We start from the raw sequence: 16,034 nt of genomic DNA, 5'->3' as shown, positions 1-16,034 counted from the left end.
AATCAATTCAAGATGGATTAAAGACTTAAATGTTAGACCTAAAACCATAAAAACCCTAGAAGAAAACCTAGGCATTACCATTCAGGACATAGGCATGGGCAAGGACTTCATGTCTAAAACACCAAAAGCAATGGCAACAAAAGCCAAAATTGACAAATGGGATCTAATTAAACTAAAGAGCTTCTGCACAGCAAAAGAAACTACCATCAGAGTGAACAGGCAACCTACAAAATGGGAGAAAATTTTCGCAACCTACTCATCTGACAAAGGGCTAATATCCAGAATCTACAATGAACTCCAACAAATTTACAAGAAAAAAACAAACAACCCCATCAAAAAGTGGGCAAAGGATATGAACAGACACTTCTCAAAAGAAGACATTTATGCAGCCAAAAATCACATGAAAAAATGCTCACCATCACTGGCCATCAGAGAAATGCAAATCAAAACCACAATGAGATACCATCTCACACCAGTTAGAATGGCAATCATTAAAAAGTCAGGAAACAACAGGTGCTGGAGAGGATGTGGAGAAATAGGAACACTTTTACACTGTTGGTGGGACTGTAAACTAATTCAACCCTTGTGGAAGTCAGTGTGGCGATTCCTCAGGGATCTAGAACTAGAAATTCCATTCGACCCAGCCATCCCATTACTGGGTATATACCTAAAGGACTATGAATCATGCTGCTATAAAGACACATGCACACGTATGTTTATTGCGGCATTATTCACAATAGCAAAGACTTGGAACCAACCCAAATGTCCAACAATGATAGACTGGATTAAGAAAATGTGGCACATATACACCATGGAATACTATGCAGCCATAAAAAATGATGAGTTCACGTCCTTTGTAGGGACATGGATGAAATTGGAAATCATCATTCTCAGTAAACTATCGCAAGAACAAAAAACCAAACACCGCATATTCTCACTCATAGGTGGGAATTGAACAATGAGAACACATGGACACAGGAAGGGGAACATCACACTCTGGGGACTGTTGTGGGGTGGGGGGAGGGGGGAGGGATAGCACTGGGAGATATACCTAATGCTAGATGACGAGTTGGTGGGTGCAGCGCACCAGCATGGCACATGTATACATATGTAATTTACCTGCACATTGCGCACATGTACCATAAAACCTAAAGTTTAATAATAATAAATAATAATAAAAGAAAAAAAAAAAAAAAAAAAATTTACTGCCTGAAAAGAGTTTTAATAAAGAACATCCAGAGCCTGATTGCTATTATCCTGAATATAACTTTCAATAATTTTCTGCAAGTTACATTCGGCTACTGTCAGACAACTTACTGATGCATGGGAAAATGTCCAAAAAAACTGCAATGGTTTACATATGTTATGTACATATATTACTTCTTAAAACCCCCAACAGAATAAAGTCTTAGCAAACACAAATTTTAATTTCTGAACACCCTTCCAGTAAGATTTGTAAAGGTGGAGGGAAGGGGAGGAAGGACTTGTTTTTTGTATTCCTAGTCTACTTGATTAAAATTTAATCTTCAAAGGGTTTGTTTAGCTCACTATCCAGGCTGCTAGGGTTATGATGAACATTATTACTTCTTTCCAGGGTAAAATGACATCTGCAAATAACATAAATGCTATGACATGATTTTCCCAAGCATGACCTCAACTTGAAACATTAGAATACTTAAAAATTCTAAAGATTGGTATACCACCACTGCACTAGAATTTTTAATTATTCCAACAACTACAGGAATTTTTTTTTTTTTTTTTAGACAGAGTCTCGCTCTGTTGCCCAGGCTGGAGTTCAGTGGCACAATCTCGGCTCACTGCAACCTCCACCCCTCCAGGTTCCAGTGATTCTCCCGCCTCAGCCTCCCAAGTAGCTGGGGCTACAGGCAAGTGCCACCACGCCCGGCTAATTTTTTGTATTTTTAGTAGAGACTGGGTTTCACCGTGTTAGCCAGGATGGTCTCGATCTCCTGACCTCGTGATCCACCCGCCTCGGCCTCCTAAAGTGTTGGGATTATAGGCGTGAGCCACCTCGCCTAGCCAGGAATTTCTTTTTATAGTTTTTTAATTTTATGAAATTAAAGCTGAAGAAAATAACTGATTTAGAAACCATAATAAAAGGACAAATATTTGGCCACAGATATCAGTTCCTCCTGAAAAAGGATATTTACCTTCTCTCATTGCAGTTTTTCTCAAGGTATCTTACTGATTTCAGATATAATTTAAAATTCACCTTAAAAATAGAAACAAACAAAAGGACTACTTAAACTGACATTAACTAATAAAAATATGCTCAAATTTACTGACAGAATCATGGGCACTTCATACAATACTTAGACTCTACCAGTTTTAAGTAAAATAAAAAAGGAAAAAATTATGATTACAAAGCCAGTCTTTCCCCTTGGGGAAACAAAAAGCCACTTTTGACCAATTACTCCCTACATGTATTATTATAAGCTTCTTCAGAGAAGCAAAACATCTTTGTCTTCCTGATACTGGATTATCTAGCATGTTAGTTTTTACATCAGGAAGGCAACTGCAAGTGTTGGGCCCAAAAGTGTTTCTGGTTTACTCTTGAAAAGACCACTAAATATGCTTCTATACATACTGAACCAGGCAAATTTATGCAGTGTGTTCAACATCATCTCCTTATCAATACAGCACAGATTCTGATTCTTTCTACTGCACCCCCAAGGAATTCATAGCATTATTGGTGCAATTAATAAAGAGAAAATGCGTGTTAATACTGGAAGGCTGTTTTACAAGAGGAACTGGTATCTCTGATTTCACCTCCTTGTTGAATGGAATTGTACAGACAGCATGATACCAGAGCAAATAAATCAACTACCGTGATCGGAAGGGCTTATCAATCCATCGTCTTTGCTTTATCGTGTGCAAAGTGTGCTACTGCCCCCTGAGCTTCCTGCATTTCTCTTTTCTTGCAAAATCAGTGCTTGATCCTTTCCAAAATAACCGGAGAAGAAATGCGGCAGAAAGTATCTATTCATCATGGTTCCCCCTCAATCCCGAGACTGACAGACAAGGATGTAACCAGACTCAGAGTTCTTTGAGATATCTGATGTCAGCCCGTAGACGTCTTCGATAGCTTGTGCATCTATTTTTTCTACAATGTCGTCATCAAACAACAACCAAAAATCATGACTCTTAACTATTGTAATATAATGGCCTCGATTGGGACCAATGCTGACAACGAGGCTGCACACACCCTCCACACTTTCATATGAAGCAAGTCTACAAATAAGTCTTCCGCAGTGAACCACAACAGCAACAAGGCTGTACATTCTGTCTGGATTGGTGGCATCACCTGAAGTGTTAAATAGACTAAGTTTTAAAGGAAAAACTACCTGGTAAGAGAGTTTTGTAAATCAATAAAGTTGATCCATATATTTAAATCTCTTCAGGTGTAGAGCTAGAATCATGGGCAGTTTTTAAACTTTCATCCATTTGTGTGCTTCCTGTTTGCTGCGACACTCTTCACAGTAATACTTGTGTTCACTGCATAGAGTTTCTGTGTTGCTGAAAGCCCTTAAGCAGTGAGTAATTGATGTATTTTGTTCCATGTCAACAGAAAGGTCTAAAAAATCTTCATCTTTGCTGCTTATAGTTTCACAAGTAAGACATCTGGTTTCATTAGTTAATGTTCCCTGAAAAATCTCATGAACCCGCTTTGGGTCTGGGGTGCTGTTATTATTCTCATTATTAATATTACCATTAGGTAAGCGGCCATTTTGTTCTTCCTGCTTTCTCTCTTCTTGTAAAATATCAGCAATTGTATTACTAAGTAATTTAAGAATTCATGGGGATCTTGTTGCATGTAGTTGTCAAAAGCTCATTTTCTTTCCGTAATCTTGTGATGAACTTCTTAGGAGGTATTACTCCAACTTTTTCTTCTGAGTGGCTATGCTATGGAAGAGATCTGCTAAGCATTTAAGAAGGCTCTCCTTTTTCCTAGATTGACTCTTCTATGCAAGAACTGTTTCCCGAAATGGACGACAAAAATAAAGTGCTTGAAGAACTGAATTGCAGTAGCAGGTATTCCCAAAACTGACTAATCCAAAATAGTGCTCATTCACTGGAAACTGTTCTGGACCAATCTCTTTCTCTAATGCCGAAGCATTGGCGCCCATGGTACAGATGGAAGCGAATTTGGAGACTGTCATTAGGATTTACATCCGGCCAGCACCATCTTCCACCCAATCACAGAGGCGGGGGAGGGCGCGGGAGGAGGGGAGCCGGGCCACCAGCTCGTACCGCAGCCCGCGGGCGGACCCCGAGCCGCCGCGGACCCACACACCGAGCCCGCTGGGCCGCCACTGCCGTCGTCGCCACCAGCGCTAAGGCCTATAAACTTCCTTCTTAGCACTGCTTTTGCTATATCCCACAGGTTTTGGTATGTTGTGTTTCCATTCTCATTTGTTTCAAGAAGTTTTTTTTTTTATTTCCACTATAATTTTTCATTGACCCAATGATTATCTGGGAGCGTGTTCTTTAATTTCCATTTATTTGTATAGTTTCCAAGTTCCTCTTGGTATTGATTTCTGGTTTTATTCCATTGTGGTCTGAGAAGATACCTGATATGATTTCAATTTTTAAAAATTTGTTGGGCCGGGTGCGGTGGTGGCTCATGCCTGTAATTCCAGCACTTTGGGAGGCCAAGGTGAGCAGATTGCTTGAGCCCAGGAGTTTGAGACCAGCCTGGACAACATAGCAAAAACCTGTCTCTAAAAAAAAAAAGCTGGGCATGGTGGCACATGCCTGTAGTACCAGCTACTTGGGAGGCTAAGGTAGGAGAATTGCTTGAGCTTGGGAACTCAAGGCTGCAGTGAGCCATGACCACGCCACTGTGCTCCAGCCTGGGTGACAGAGTGAGACCCTGTCTCTAAAAAAAAGTTTTTGTTGAGACCTGTTTCGTGGCTTAACATATGGTCTATCCTAGAGAATGTTCCATGTTCCGATGAAAAGAATGTATATTCTGTAGTTGAGTAGATTCTGTAGCTCTGTTAAGTCCCTCTGGTCTAAAGTCCAGTTTAAATGCAAAGTGTCTTTGTTGATTTCCTGTCTAGATGATCTGTTTTATGCTGAGAGTGGGATGTTGAAGTCCTCCAACTATTATTATATTGTAGTATGTCTCTTCAAATTTAGCCATTTTAGGAATCCAGGTGTTCCAGTGTTGGGTACATACATATTTAGAACTGTTATAGTCTCTTGCTGGATTGATCCCTTTATCATTATATAATGACTTTCTTTGTCTTTTTTTCCCCCTTTTGTTCTTGATATAAAGTCTGTTTTATCTGATATAAGGGTAGCTATTCCTGTTTGCTTTTGTTTTTGTTTGTGTGGATTATCTTTTTCCATCTCTTTACTTTCACACTATATGTGTTTACTGCTAAGGTGAGTTTCTTGTAAGCAGTATATAGTTGGATCAAATATATTTTTTAAATCCATTCAGCCATTCTATATCTTTTTAACTGGATAATTTAAATCCATTTATGTTCAAGGCTATTACTGATATGTGAAGGTTTGTTCCTGTCATATTGTTGTTTTCTGGTTGTTTTACATATTCTTTTTTCCTGTCTTTTTCTCTTACTAATTGTTGTGGTTTGGTGACTTTCTGTAGTGGTACCATTTCAGTCCTTTCTTCTCTTTGTGTGATTGCTTTGCTAGTGAATTTTACACTCTTGTGTGTTTTCGTGATGGTAAATGTCATCCTTTGTTTTCAGGTTTAGGACTCCCTTGAGCATTTCTTGTGGCTGCAGTCTAGTGGTAACAAACAAATTCCCTTAGCATTTGCTTCTCTTGGTAAGACTTTATATCTCCTTCATTTACAAAGGTTAATTTTACTAGATATAGTATTCTTGGCCAGTTTTTCTTTCTGTACTTTGAATATATCATCCCATTGTCTTCTGGCCTGTAAAGCTTCTGCTGAGAAATCCACTGTTAGCCTGATGGGGTTCCTTTTATAGGTAACTAGATGCTTTTCTTTTGCAGTTTTAAGGATTTGCTCTTTAAGTTTTACTATAGATATTCTGACTATAATGTACCATGGAAAAGACCCTTCTGCATTGTATCTTTCTAGGGATCACTGACTTCCCTGTATGTGAATATCTACATTTCTTGTAATAAATGGGAAATTTTCATCTATTATTTCTGTAAATGGGCTTTCTAATCCTTTGTCTCTGTTCTCATGGATGCTGTCAATTTGAATATTCAATCACTTTATGTTGTTTCATATGTCATGAAGGCTTTGTTCATTCTTTCCTATTCTTTCAAATTTTTTTTGTCTGACTGGATTATTTGAAAAAGTCCTGTCTTCAAGTTCTGAGATTCTTTCTTCTGCCTGATCTAGCCAATTGTTGAAGCTTTCAAATGTATTTTGTATTTCCCTCAATGAATTCTTCAGTTCCAGAATTTCTATTTATTTATTTTTTAAAATCTCTTTGGTAACGTTCCCATTCATATCCTGAATTGTATTTGCATTGTTTTTCAGATTTCTCTTATAACACACTGAGCTGCTTTAAAATCAGTATTTTGAATTCTTTATCTGGGATTTTGAAAATTTCTTTTTGAGTAAGATCTATTGCTGGAGAATTACTGTGTTCCTTGGGAGGTGTCATATTTTCTTGCTTTTTCATGTTTCCTGTGGCCTTATGTTGATATCTGCACATCCAGTTTAACAGTTGCTTTTTCTTATTTTTGAATTTACTTTCATAGGGAAGGCATTTTTCCTGAAGATGTATCTATGGTATTGGTTGGGTAGGGTACTTTGGCTTTGATTGTGGATGTATGTAGTAGTATAGTATTGTAGTATTATTTCTTTGGTTGTAAGTAGCATTAGTGCTTTCTGTAACTTTCTTGGAGGGTTAGGGTGCAGTTATTAGTGGAAGCTGTGGCAAATTTGTGCTGGGAGCTGGGAAGCCAGGTAGGTCTCGGTCTTCAGGCCCAGTGGTGGCAATGATGGGATGAACGTGCCTGTCTTTGTGCCCCAGGGTGGTATAGGCTGGCACTTGTGTTGGCAGTTACAGGCAAGCTGATTCTTGGGCCTCCAGGTGGCTTGCACATATGCTGGTAGTAGCAGCGGTGGGCTGGGTGGGCGAGCAGATTCTAGGGTCCTTGGGTGGCCCATGTGGCATGGGTGACGGAAGTAGCAGTGGTAGGATGACCGTTTGGGTCTTGAGTGGTGCAGGCTGGGTGAGTGCAGCTCTCTGGGTGGACACTGGGGAAGGTCAGCAGGAATTCTCAGGATGTGGAGATACAAGGGCTGTGGTTTCCAGGAGCAGATGCAGTCCCGTGATGGCTGCACTCTTCAAATGGTACCCTGCTGCATCTTTTCAGGTCTGGAAGGGTAAGTGACCCAGCACCAGTTCCCTGGCTGGTGCAGCAATGCCTTTACACCGTCTTCAAATCACTGCTCATGCTAATGTTAAGAGTTCATAAGGGTAGAAAAGCTTTCATGTGGTTTAGATTGCAGTAGTCTGTGGCAGGCATGTGGACTGCCTAAGTTCTCTCATTTACCTTTTTCTCTGCAATACTGAGCCCCTCTGGGCTTCTGGCCAATCTTGGCAGAGCTGGCTGCTTGCTTCCTTCTCTTTCTGTGCCTTAAATGTTTCCTATGAGTTTTTTTTTTTTTTTGAGACGGAGTCTTGCTCTGTTGCCCAGGCTGGAGTGCAGTGGCGTGATCTTGGCTCACTGCAAGCTCCGCCTCCCGGGTTCACACCATTCTCCTGCCTCAGCCTCCTGAGTAGCTGGGACTACAGGCGCCCGCCACCACGCCTGGCTAATTTTTTTGTATTTTTAGTAGAGACGAGGTTTCACCGTGTTAGCCAGGATGGTCTCGATCTCGTGACCTTGTGATCTGCCCGCCTCGGCCTCCCAAAGTGCTGGGATTACAGGCATGAGCCAACGCGCCCAGCCTTCCTGTGAGTTCTTTATAGGACTCTAGTCTTCTCTTCTAGATGTTCTATTCGAGGTATAAGATTATCTATTCATAATTTTGGTTCTTCTTTTGGGAGAGGGCAGGTGTCTGATGTCTTCAGTCAGCTATCTTGACTTATTCTTTTTCCACCACCCCATTTTAATTCTTTGTTTAGTGCATATAATGACTTGATTTTTTTGGTATGTGTATTTGTTTGTTCAATTATTGCTTATCTCTTCCCACTAGAATGCAAGCTTTCATGTGGGCAGGAATCTTATCTGTCTTGTTCCCTTCAGTACTGCCAAGGTTTAGAAAGATAGTTGGTACATAGTATATGCACAACTGATAATTACTGAATGAAGGAGTTCAGAGTCATTAGTAAGAGCAGCTTTTTGAAGACACTGTGCTTGGTGTCTGTGTATAAGAGTTGCGGGTTGGGGTGGGCAGAGAATGGATGGATGATTAAAAAGACAGCATGAAATTAAAAATACTAATGAAAGAAATTAACTAAAATTTTTTGTATCATTTTTGGAATATTCGGCAAGTCATCACTCTATCACTGATTCAACTTTTCTGTACCTCCTCATTTTTTCCATCAAGGCAACAATAGAAATTAAACCTGCCTGTAGTCCAAACAATACCAATAAATTCCTCTTTTTAAAATATATCATTGTTGGGAAAGGAAAAATCCAAGTAGTTACTTTCAACATTCTAAATAGTCCCCTTTCTTGATGACACAGGGCCCAAATTCACCTGCCAGTTACCCAGTGGTTACAATGCGAATTTGCAACAATACAAGAGGCTGAAGATAAAACCACCAATATGTACAAAGAAAATCATCTCTACCAGGCCTCTAGCTGTCAAAGCTGTGACCTTTATCAGGTAGATCTAGCAGGGTAGTGTGGTGAGGAAGAACGGGTTTTAGGGTTTGAATGATTCCTAGGTCATTCACTTATTAGTTTTATGATTTCAGGCAAATTGTTTCACCTCTCTGAGCCACAGCTTACCTCATCTGTATAATGAAAATAATATTACCTAATTAATGCATTCAGTAAATATTTATTGAATACTTACTATAATGCTAGGAGCTTGAAATAAAGTAGTGAGTAAGACACTGTTCCTGCCCTTCAGAAGCTTACAACCAAGTAGAAAATAAGAATAAAGAGTGCTCTTAGAGTACCTAACCTGCTTTTGGTATACAAATGGTTCTGAGAATGAAGAGAGTCCAGTATCCACATGAAACACCTATGACAGCAGCAGGCACACCGTATGTGCCCATGGTCAAACAAGTAGTAAGTGGCAGTGCTGAGACTTAAATGCAAATTCAGTATTCCCTTCATAATGCCACTTTGTCAAGATGCCCTTGAAAGTCTGTTAAAATGCAGATTCTAAGTCTTAACAAGATCACATGTTGAAAATAACATAGCTAACTGAAACTAATTCAAAATCTTCAAGTATTACTATGATGTAAGATAAAAGAATGTCCAGCCAAACTGTAATAATAGAAGACAGAATTTCTTCTTATTCCATGAAGAATTAACTGCTATGAGAATTTGCCCTCCTGCCAAACAACTAGAAAACAGGACAAATTATACGAAACAATGGTTTTCAATTATTGTACAACAAGCAGTACAGGATCATTAAACCAGAGAGGAGGAAAACAATTGCTCAAGCTTACTGCCCAAAGCAGTTTCCAGATTGCAGGCTAGTAAAGGGAAAACCCAAACAAAGCCAAACAGGCTCACTGAGTTGGAGAATAAAAGGTTGAAATCTGGGAAGGCTAAAGCAGCTAAAACTTGTAGTACAGGGTACCAGAGCGTGGGACCTACGTAAGAGAGTTCTACAGCTCTCCAAGGGAGTCTTCTCCAGTGTTTGTCTGAACAGTGACTTATAAAAGTATGAGAAGAGGCCGGGCGCGGTGGCTCACACTTGTAATCCCCGCACTTTGGGAGGCCGAGGCGGGTGGATCACTTGAGGTCAGGAGTTTGAGACCAGCCTGACCAACAAGGTGAAACCCCATCTCTACTAAAAATACAAAAAAATTAGCTGGGCGTGGTGGCACATGCCTGTAATCCCAGGTACTTGGGAGGCTGAGGTAGAAGAACTGCTTGAACCCGGGAGGCGGAGGTTGCAGTGAGCCGAGATCATGCCACTGCACTCCAGCCTGGGTGACGGAGCGAGACTCCATCTCAAAAAAAAAAAAAAAAAAAAAAAAATAGTATGAGAAGAAACTCCCAAGGCTGGGTAAAGAACCACTGAAAAGCAATAGGCCAAATAATTCCTGAAGATTACAAGCTGGAAGTCATTTGTGGAGGAACTTCATAACACATGGAGCACTGGAGTGTCATAAGGCTAACACTTTAGTGGTGGGGCCCAGTTACTCCAAAATAAGAGTTGCCATCTGATCTCAAATGAGTCAAACTGACCCAAAAGTTATTCAACTGCAGGATAGAATAAAATCCACATTAAAAAAATAAAAATTGGCTGGGTGCAGTGGCTCATGCCTACAATCCCAGCACTTTGGGAGGCTGAGGCAACAGGATCATCCAAGGTCGAGAGTTCGAGACCAGCCTGACCAACATGGAGAAACCCCGTCTCTACTAAAAAAACAAAATTAGCTGGGCGTGGTGGTGCATGCCTGTAATCCCAGCTACTCGGGAGGCTGAGGCAGGAGAAACACTTGAACCCGGGAGATGGAGGTTGCAGTGGGCTGAGACTTGTTGCAACAAGAGTGAAGCTCTGCCTCCAAAAAATAAAAACCAAAATCTAGCACAGAAATAAAATTCAAAACATAAAATTCATGATGTCTGGCACACATTAAAAAATAACAAGTTATATTAAGAATGAAAAAAACATGACCCATAAGGAGAAAAATCCATAGAAACAGATCCAGAAATCACATCAGTAGACAAGGACCTTAAAACAGCTATTAAAAATCTTTTTTTTTTTGGAGATGGAGTCTCGCTCTGTCACCCAGGCTGGAGTGCAGTGGCATGATCTTGACTCACTGCAAGCTCTGCCTCCCAGGTTCACGCCATTCTCCTGCCTCAGCCTCCTGGGCAGCTGGGACTACAGGTGCCCGCTACCACGCCTGGCTAATTTTGTTTTTGTATTTTTAGTACAGACGGGGTTTCACTGTGTTAGCCCGGACGGTCTCGATCTCCTGACCTCGTGATCTGCCCACCTCAGCCTCCCAAAGTGCTGGGATTACAGGCGTGAGCCACCGCGCCTGGCCTATTATAAATCTTATACATATGATCAATGTTAAAAAAACATAAACCTGATGAGGAGAAAATGGAAAATATTTAAAAATTCAATATTAAAATATTGAAGTCCAGACATGGGGGTTCATGCCTGTAATCCCAGTGCTTTGGGAGGCCGAGGTGGGCGTATCGCTTGAGGTCAGGAGTTCAAGACCAGCCTGGCCAACATGGCAAAACCCTATCTCTACTAAAAATATAAAAATTAGCTGGGTATGGTGGCACAAGCCTGTAATCTCAGCTACTTGGGAGGCTGAGGCACAAGAACTGCTTGAACCTGGGAGGTGGAGGTTGCAGTAAGATGAGATTGCATCACTGCACTCCGGCCTGGGCAACAGAGTGAGACTCTGTCTAAAAATAAATAAATAAATAAATAAAAAAGGGTTGGGGGGAGGGGGGAGGGATAACATTGGGAGATATACCTAATGCTAGATGACGAGTTGGTGGGTGCAGTGCACCAGCATGGCACATGTATACATATGTAACTTACTGCACATTGGGCACATGTACCATAAAACCTAAAGTATAATAATAATAATAATAATAATAATTACAATAAAAGAAAAAAAAAAAAGAAAAAAAAAATAATAATTCTAGAGAATAAAAATATAATGTCTAAAATGAAAACAAATACAGTTCTTTTTTTTTTTTTGAGATGGAGTTTCGTTCGTTGCCCAGGCTGGAGTGCAGTGGCGCGATCTTGGCTCATTCCATCCTCAGTGATTCTCCTGCCTTGGCCTCCTGAGTAGCTGGGACTACAGGTGCACACCACCACACCTGGCTAATTTTTTGTATTTTCAGTAGAGACAGGGTTTCACCATGTTGGCCAACCTAGGCTTGAACTCCTGACCTCAGGTGATCCACCTGCCTTGGCCTCCCCAAATGCTAGAATTACAGGCATGAGCCACCGTGCCAGCTAAAATCTTTTTATATTTTTTTGAGACAGAATTTCATTCTTGTTGCCCAGGCTGAGTGCAATGGTGCAGTCTCGGCTCACTACAACCTCTGCCTCCTGGGTGCATCTGGGTGCATGTGATTCTCCTGCCTCAGCCTCCTGAGTAGTTGGGATTATAGGTGCCCACCATCACGCCTGGCTAATTTTTTTTGTATTTTTAATAGAGATGGGGCTTCACCATGTTGGCCAGGCTGGTCTTGAACTCCTGATCTCAGGTGATCCACCCGCCTCAGCTTCCCAAAGTGCTGGGATTACAGGCTGAGCCACCGCGCCTAGCCCCAAATCCAGTATTAATAGAAGATTAGGTATCACAGAAGAAAAGATCAGTCAACTTGAAGATTCTCCTTCACAGCCACTATCATGGCTAAGATGAAAAAGACGCTAATAATGTGACCGAGTATACAGAGCAACTGGAATCCTCATATACTGTTGTTGACAGCAAAATGCTGCCACTGTCACTCTGGCAAACAGTTTGTTAGTTTCTTATAATGTTAAAAATACACTTAGCATATAACCTAGAAATCCCACTTCTAGGTATGTACCCAAGAGAAATAAAAAAAATTTACCTACATAAATACTTGTATAGGAATGTTCATAATAGCTGTATTCAAAATAGTCAAATAATGAAAGCAACCCAAATGTCCATCAGCTGGTGAATAAACAAACTAATAATCCATACGATGGAATAATACTCAGCAATAGAAAGGAATAAACTAATTGATTTTCAAAATAACATGAATGAATCTCAAAGTCACTATGCTAAATGAAAGAAGCCAGACACAAATAACTTCGTATTATACAATTCCACTTAAATGTAATTCTGGAAAAAGAAAACTATTGTGAGAGAAAGCATTAGTTCCCTGGGGTGAGAGGTAGGGGGAAGGGATTGATTAGACGGAGGAAAAAAAGGAGCTTTTTGTGGTGATAAAAATGTGCTACATATCGGTCGCGGTGGTTATGTTTGTGTACATGTACACATTTGTACAAGGACTCACTGAACTATCCACTTAAAGTCACTGAATTTTATTGTATGTAAATTATACCTCAGTAAAGCTGATTAAAGCATAACTGACTATGTATCAAAATATGAAGAAATACATTTTTCCCACTTGCAAGTAATAATTATAAAATAATCTTTCAGTTTGGGTTCACAATATCTTTTCCCCCTTTGTAGGATGATAGTCTCAATAATCACATACATTTAAAGCCCATGATCAAGTTTTTCCTATGGAAACAATGTCCTCTATGATCCTTACCAAGAGTAGTGAGTCCCTCTGAGATAGATGTGAGAACATACATGAGTACAGGAGGCTCTAAGTTGATGATGAAGCTCATGTGGTCCTGAGTGAGACATTCCAGGAGTGGATAATAAGATTGGCTCAGTTTCCGGTATTGCTACAACACAGAGATATACTAAATGTCAAGCCACAGGGAAGAAAAATACATGTTACAGTCCAGTGAAAATTGTCATTTATAATACTGGAAATTGTAAACTTATTTAAACACAAGGTCAATAAATATATAGAGCAAATGACATAATGAGTCCCAATCCAGCATTTAAAGGAGTTCTGATAGGAATCTCTTGATCTCTTTACCTTATATGGTTAGCACTTAAAAGTAAAATCCCTGCAGTATGATATTTCGAAGACTGTGTGAATTATTTTTTTGGATTGGAATACTGTAACACTGAACAGTGCTTAACAGTCGCTAGGAAACCTTTTTTTGTTGGTTTTTTAAACACAAAGACATTTGCTGTTATAATGGGATTTGGCACCATAGTCTGTTGTATTAATATAATGCTAATCCATCTAACTAAATAATAATTTGGTAAAGGGCTTAATATTTACCATACACTACAGGCAAAAGATAAGTGCATGAGAAAGATACCTGAAAAATCTCAAATGCAATCCAAACCAGTATCAAAGAAACACACTTGTAAGATAAATTAGAGAAGCTGGGCATGGAGGTTCATGCTGGTAATTCCAGCTACTTGGGAGGCTGAGGCAGGAGAATTGCTTAAGCCCAGGAGTCTAAGAACAGCCCGGGCAACACAGCAAGACCCCGCCTCTAAAAAAAAAAAAAAAAAAAAAAAAAGAGAGAGAGAAACCAGAGGAGCATTTCTTAAAGTGACGTTAAGACCAACTCAATAGGAATCACTTGGGGTGCTTGTTAAAAACGCAGTTTCCTGATCCCCACTTCAGACTCACTAAATGACAAGCTCTAGTGTAGGCTCTGAAACGTACATTTTTAACACACATGTTAAGAGAGTCTTATGTACCTTCAAGTTTGAGAATTACTGAGTTGAAGGTTTGCTTGACTATCAGAATAAAAAAATTAGAGAAAAATTCTTGGAACCACACCAGTTGTCTTGGTGGACTTTAACTGTAGTGAAGTAACTCCTTGATGAGGTGATTTTAACATATGGCTGATTTGACTCAAGTTTCTACTCTGTAATTTCTGTCTAACAGACATATCCTTCAATGATCATTCCACTCTACTACAAGGAAGTCCTCTCTTTGGCCTGAGATGCAGTCATTCCAAGATTAGTTATAAAGGTGGAGGATGATGCACTAGTCCACTAGGAGATCAAGAAGCGTTTCTTACACAGGTTGACTAACAAAGGCCTTCCAGATTTTACTTGTAACCTTGGGTGGGAGCAGGTGGGAAAGCCTGAACTAAGCCTGAGCATGATTTGGCTATGTTACTCAAGTAATTACTGCTACTACATTGGGCACATATTGGCTTCTGTATAATCAGGCAGAGATGCTAAAAAAAAAAAAGCCACTATAGTTTTCCAAATTCTGTAAGTTAGATCAAGTATGCTGTCTTAAAACATAAAATGTTCTAGGCTAACTCCCTGGGCTTCATTATAACCCTTCCAGGCCTGTGGTGGTGTTACTTCACATTTCATACAAAGACTCCCATGATGCATGATTGCTTACTAGCAAGTCACTGTGGGACACTGACAGCAGCATTTTGACAAAGGCCTGGAGTACATTGTCAAAATGGTTGTCCCCATACAACTTGAAGACGCCAAAGCTGACATAATTTCCACACAAGGCAGACTTGAGAGCTGAATAGCAGATGGAGATGCCCTTGAGTTTCATTGGATAAATCTGATCTTTTGAGAGGCTCCCAAGGGACAGGATCTGATTACCTGTTTTAGGATAAAAGCAGAAAGAGAAAGTGACATAAGTAGATGTCATTCAAAGCAGTTATGGGACACACTATTTAACATTTTTACTTTACTGCTAATGTTCACTTCCTCCCAGCATATTTTTAAGAATTTTTTTTTATTCATGGTAATAAAAAATATAAATACATATGGCAGTTTACCTGGAAGTACAAAAGGCCCAAGGAAAAATCAATCAAGGATATTGGAAAAACTCTATATTTTTATCTGCATGGTGATTACACAGATGTATACACAGATATGTAAAATTTCACTAAGTTGTACTCTTAAGACTAGTTCATTTTACTTTATGTGTTATCCTGTCAGTAAAGAATTTTAAAAAGTAGGATAAAACTAAGTCAAGAGAAAAAGATAACCTGACTGAGATGTAAATTACCCTAAATTCTCGGCAAATTTTTAACCTTTTATACGAATTTGATCTTGAGTTACTTCATTTTTAGGAGCCTCACAGGTTTGGTATATGAATTCAATGAAATAACACACACAGAAGTTCTTGGTGCAGTGTACAGTAAATATTACTTCCTTTTTCTTCTTAGATCCTTCTTCAGAAGATCTCAAGAGATGATTGTTTTAAAAATTGTACTTAAATTCTGTGTTGACCATCAGAAGACAAAGAAATGTTTGTATGATCACCCTAAAATCTTCTGTAGTAGTTAGCATTTACAATCAATAATTTCTGTTTCTGAAATGTGT

The 16,034-nt window shown here is 39.7% G+C and overlaps 1 protein-coding gene and 1 pseudogene across 10 annotated transcripts in view; both read right to left on the bottom strand.

The window, feature by feature from the left end:
* RANBP17 (RAN binding protein 17) overlaps positions 1 to 16,034 on the bottom strand; it is a 432,110-nt gene that overhangs the window by 46,313 nt on the left and 369,763 nt on the right. For all 10 annotated transcript variants that reach the window (XM_063665353.1, XM_054488237.2, XM_054488236.2 and 7 more), the window contains 2 exons: positions 15,091 to 15,305; positions 13,405 to 13,543 (listed from right to left, as the gene is read on the bottom strand). In XM_063665353.1, coding sequence (XP_063521423.1) covers positions 13,405 to 13,543; positions 15,091 to 15,305 — 354 coding nt within the window. The remainder of the gene's footprint in view (positions 1 to 13,404; positions 13,544 to 15,090; positions 15,306 to 16,034) is intronic.
* On the bottom strand, positions 2,502 to 4,193 carry LOC129036707 (ubiquitin carboxyl-terminal hydrolase 12-like; annotated as a pseudogene).

This window comes from Pongo pygmaeus, chromosome 4 (genome assembly GCF_028885625.2).
Source record: "Pongo pygmaeus isolate AG05252 chromosome 4, NHGRI_mPonPyg2-v2.0_pri, whole genome shotgun sequence".
In the NCBI taxonomy this organism is placed as follows: Eukaryota; Metazoa; Chordata; class Mammalia; order Primates; family Hominidae; genus Pongo; species Pongo pygmaeus.
Note: the sequence above shows the minus strand (reverse complement) of the source record. Positions and strands in the feature narration are given on the sequence as shown.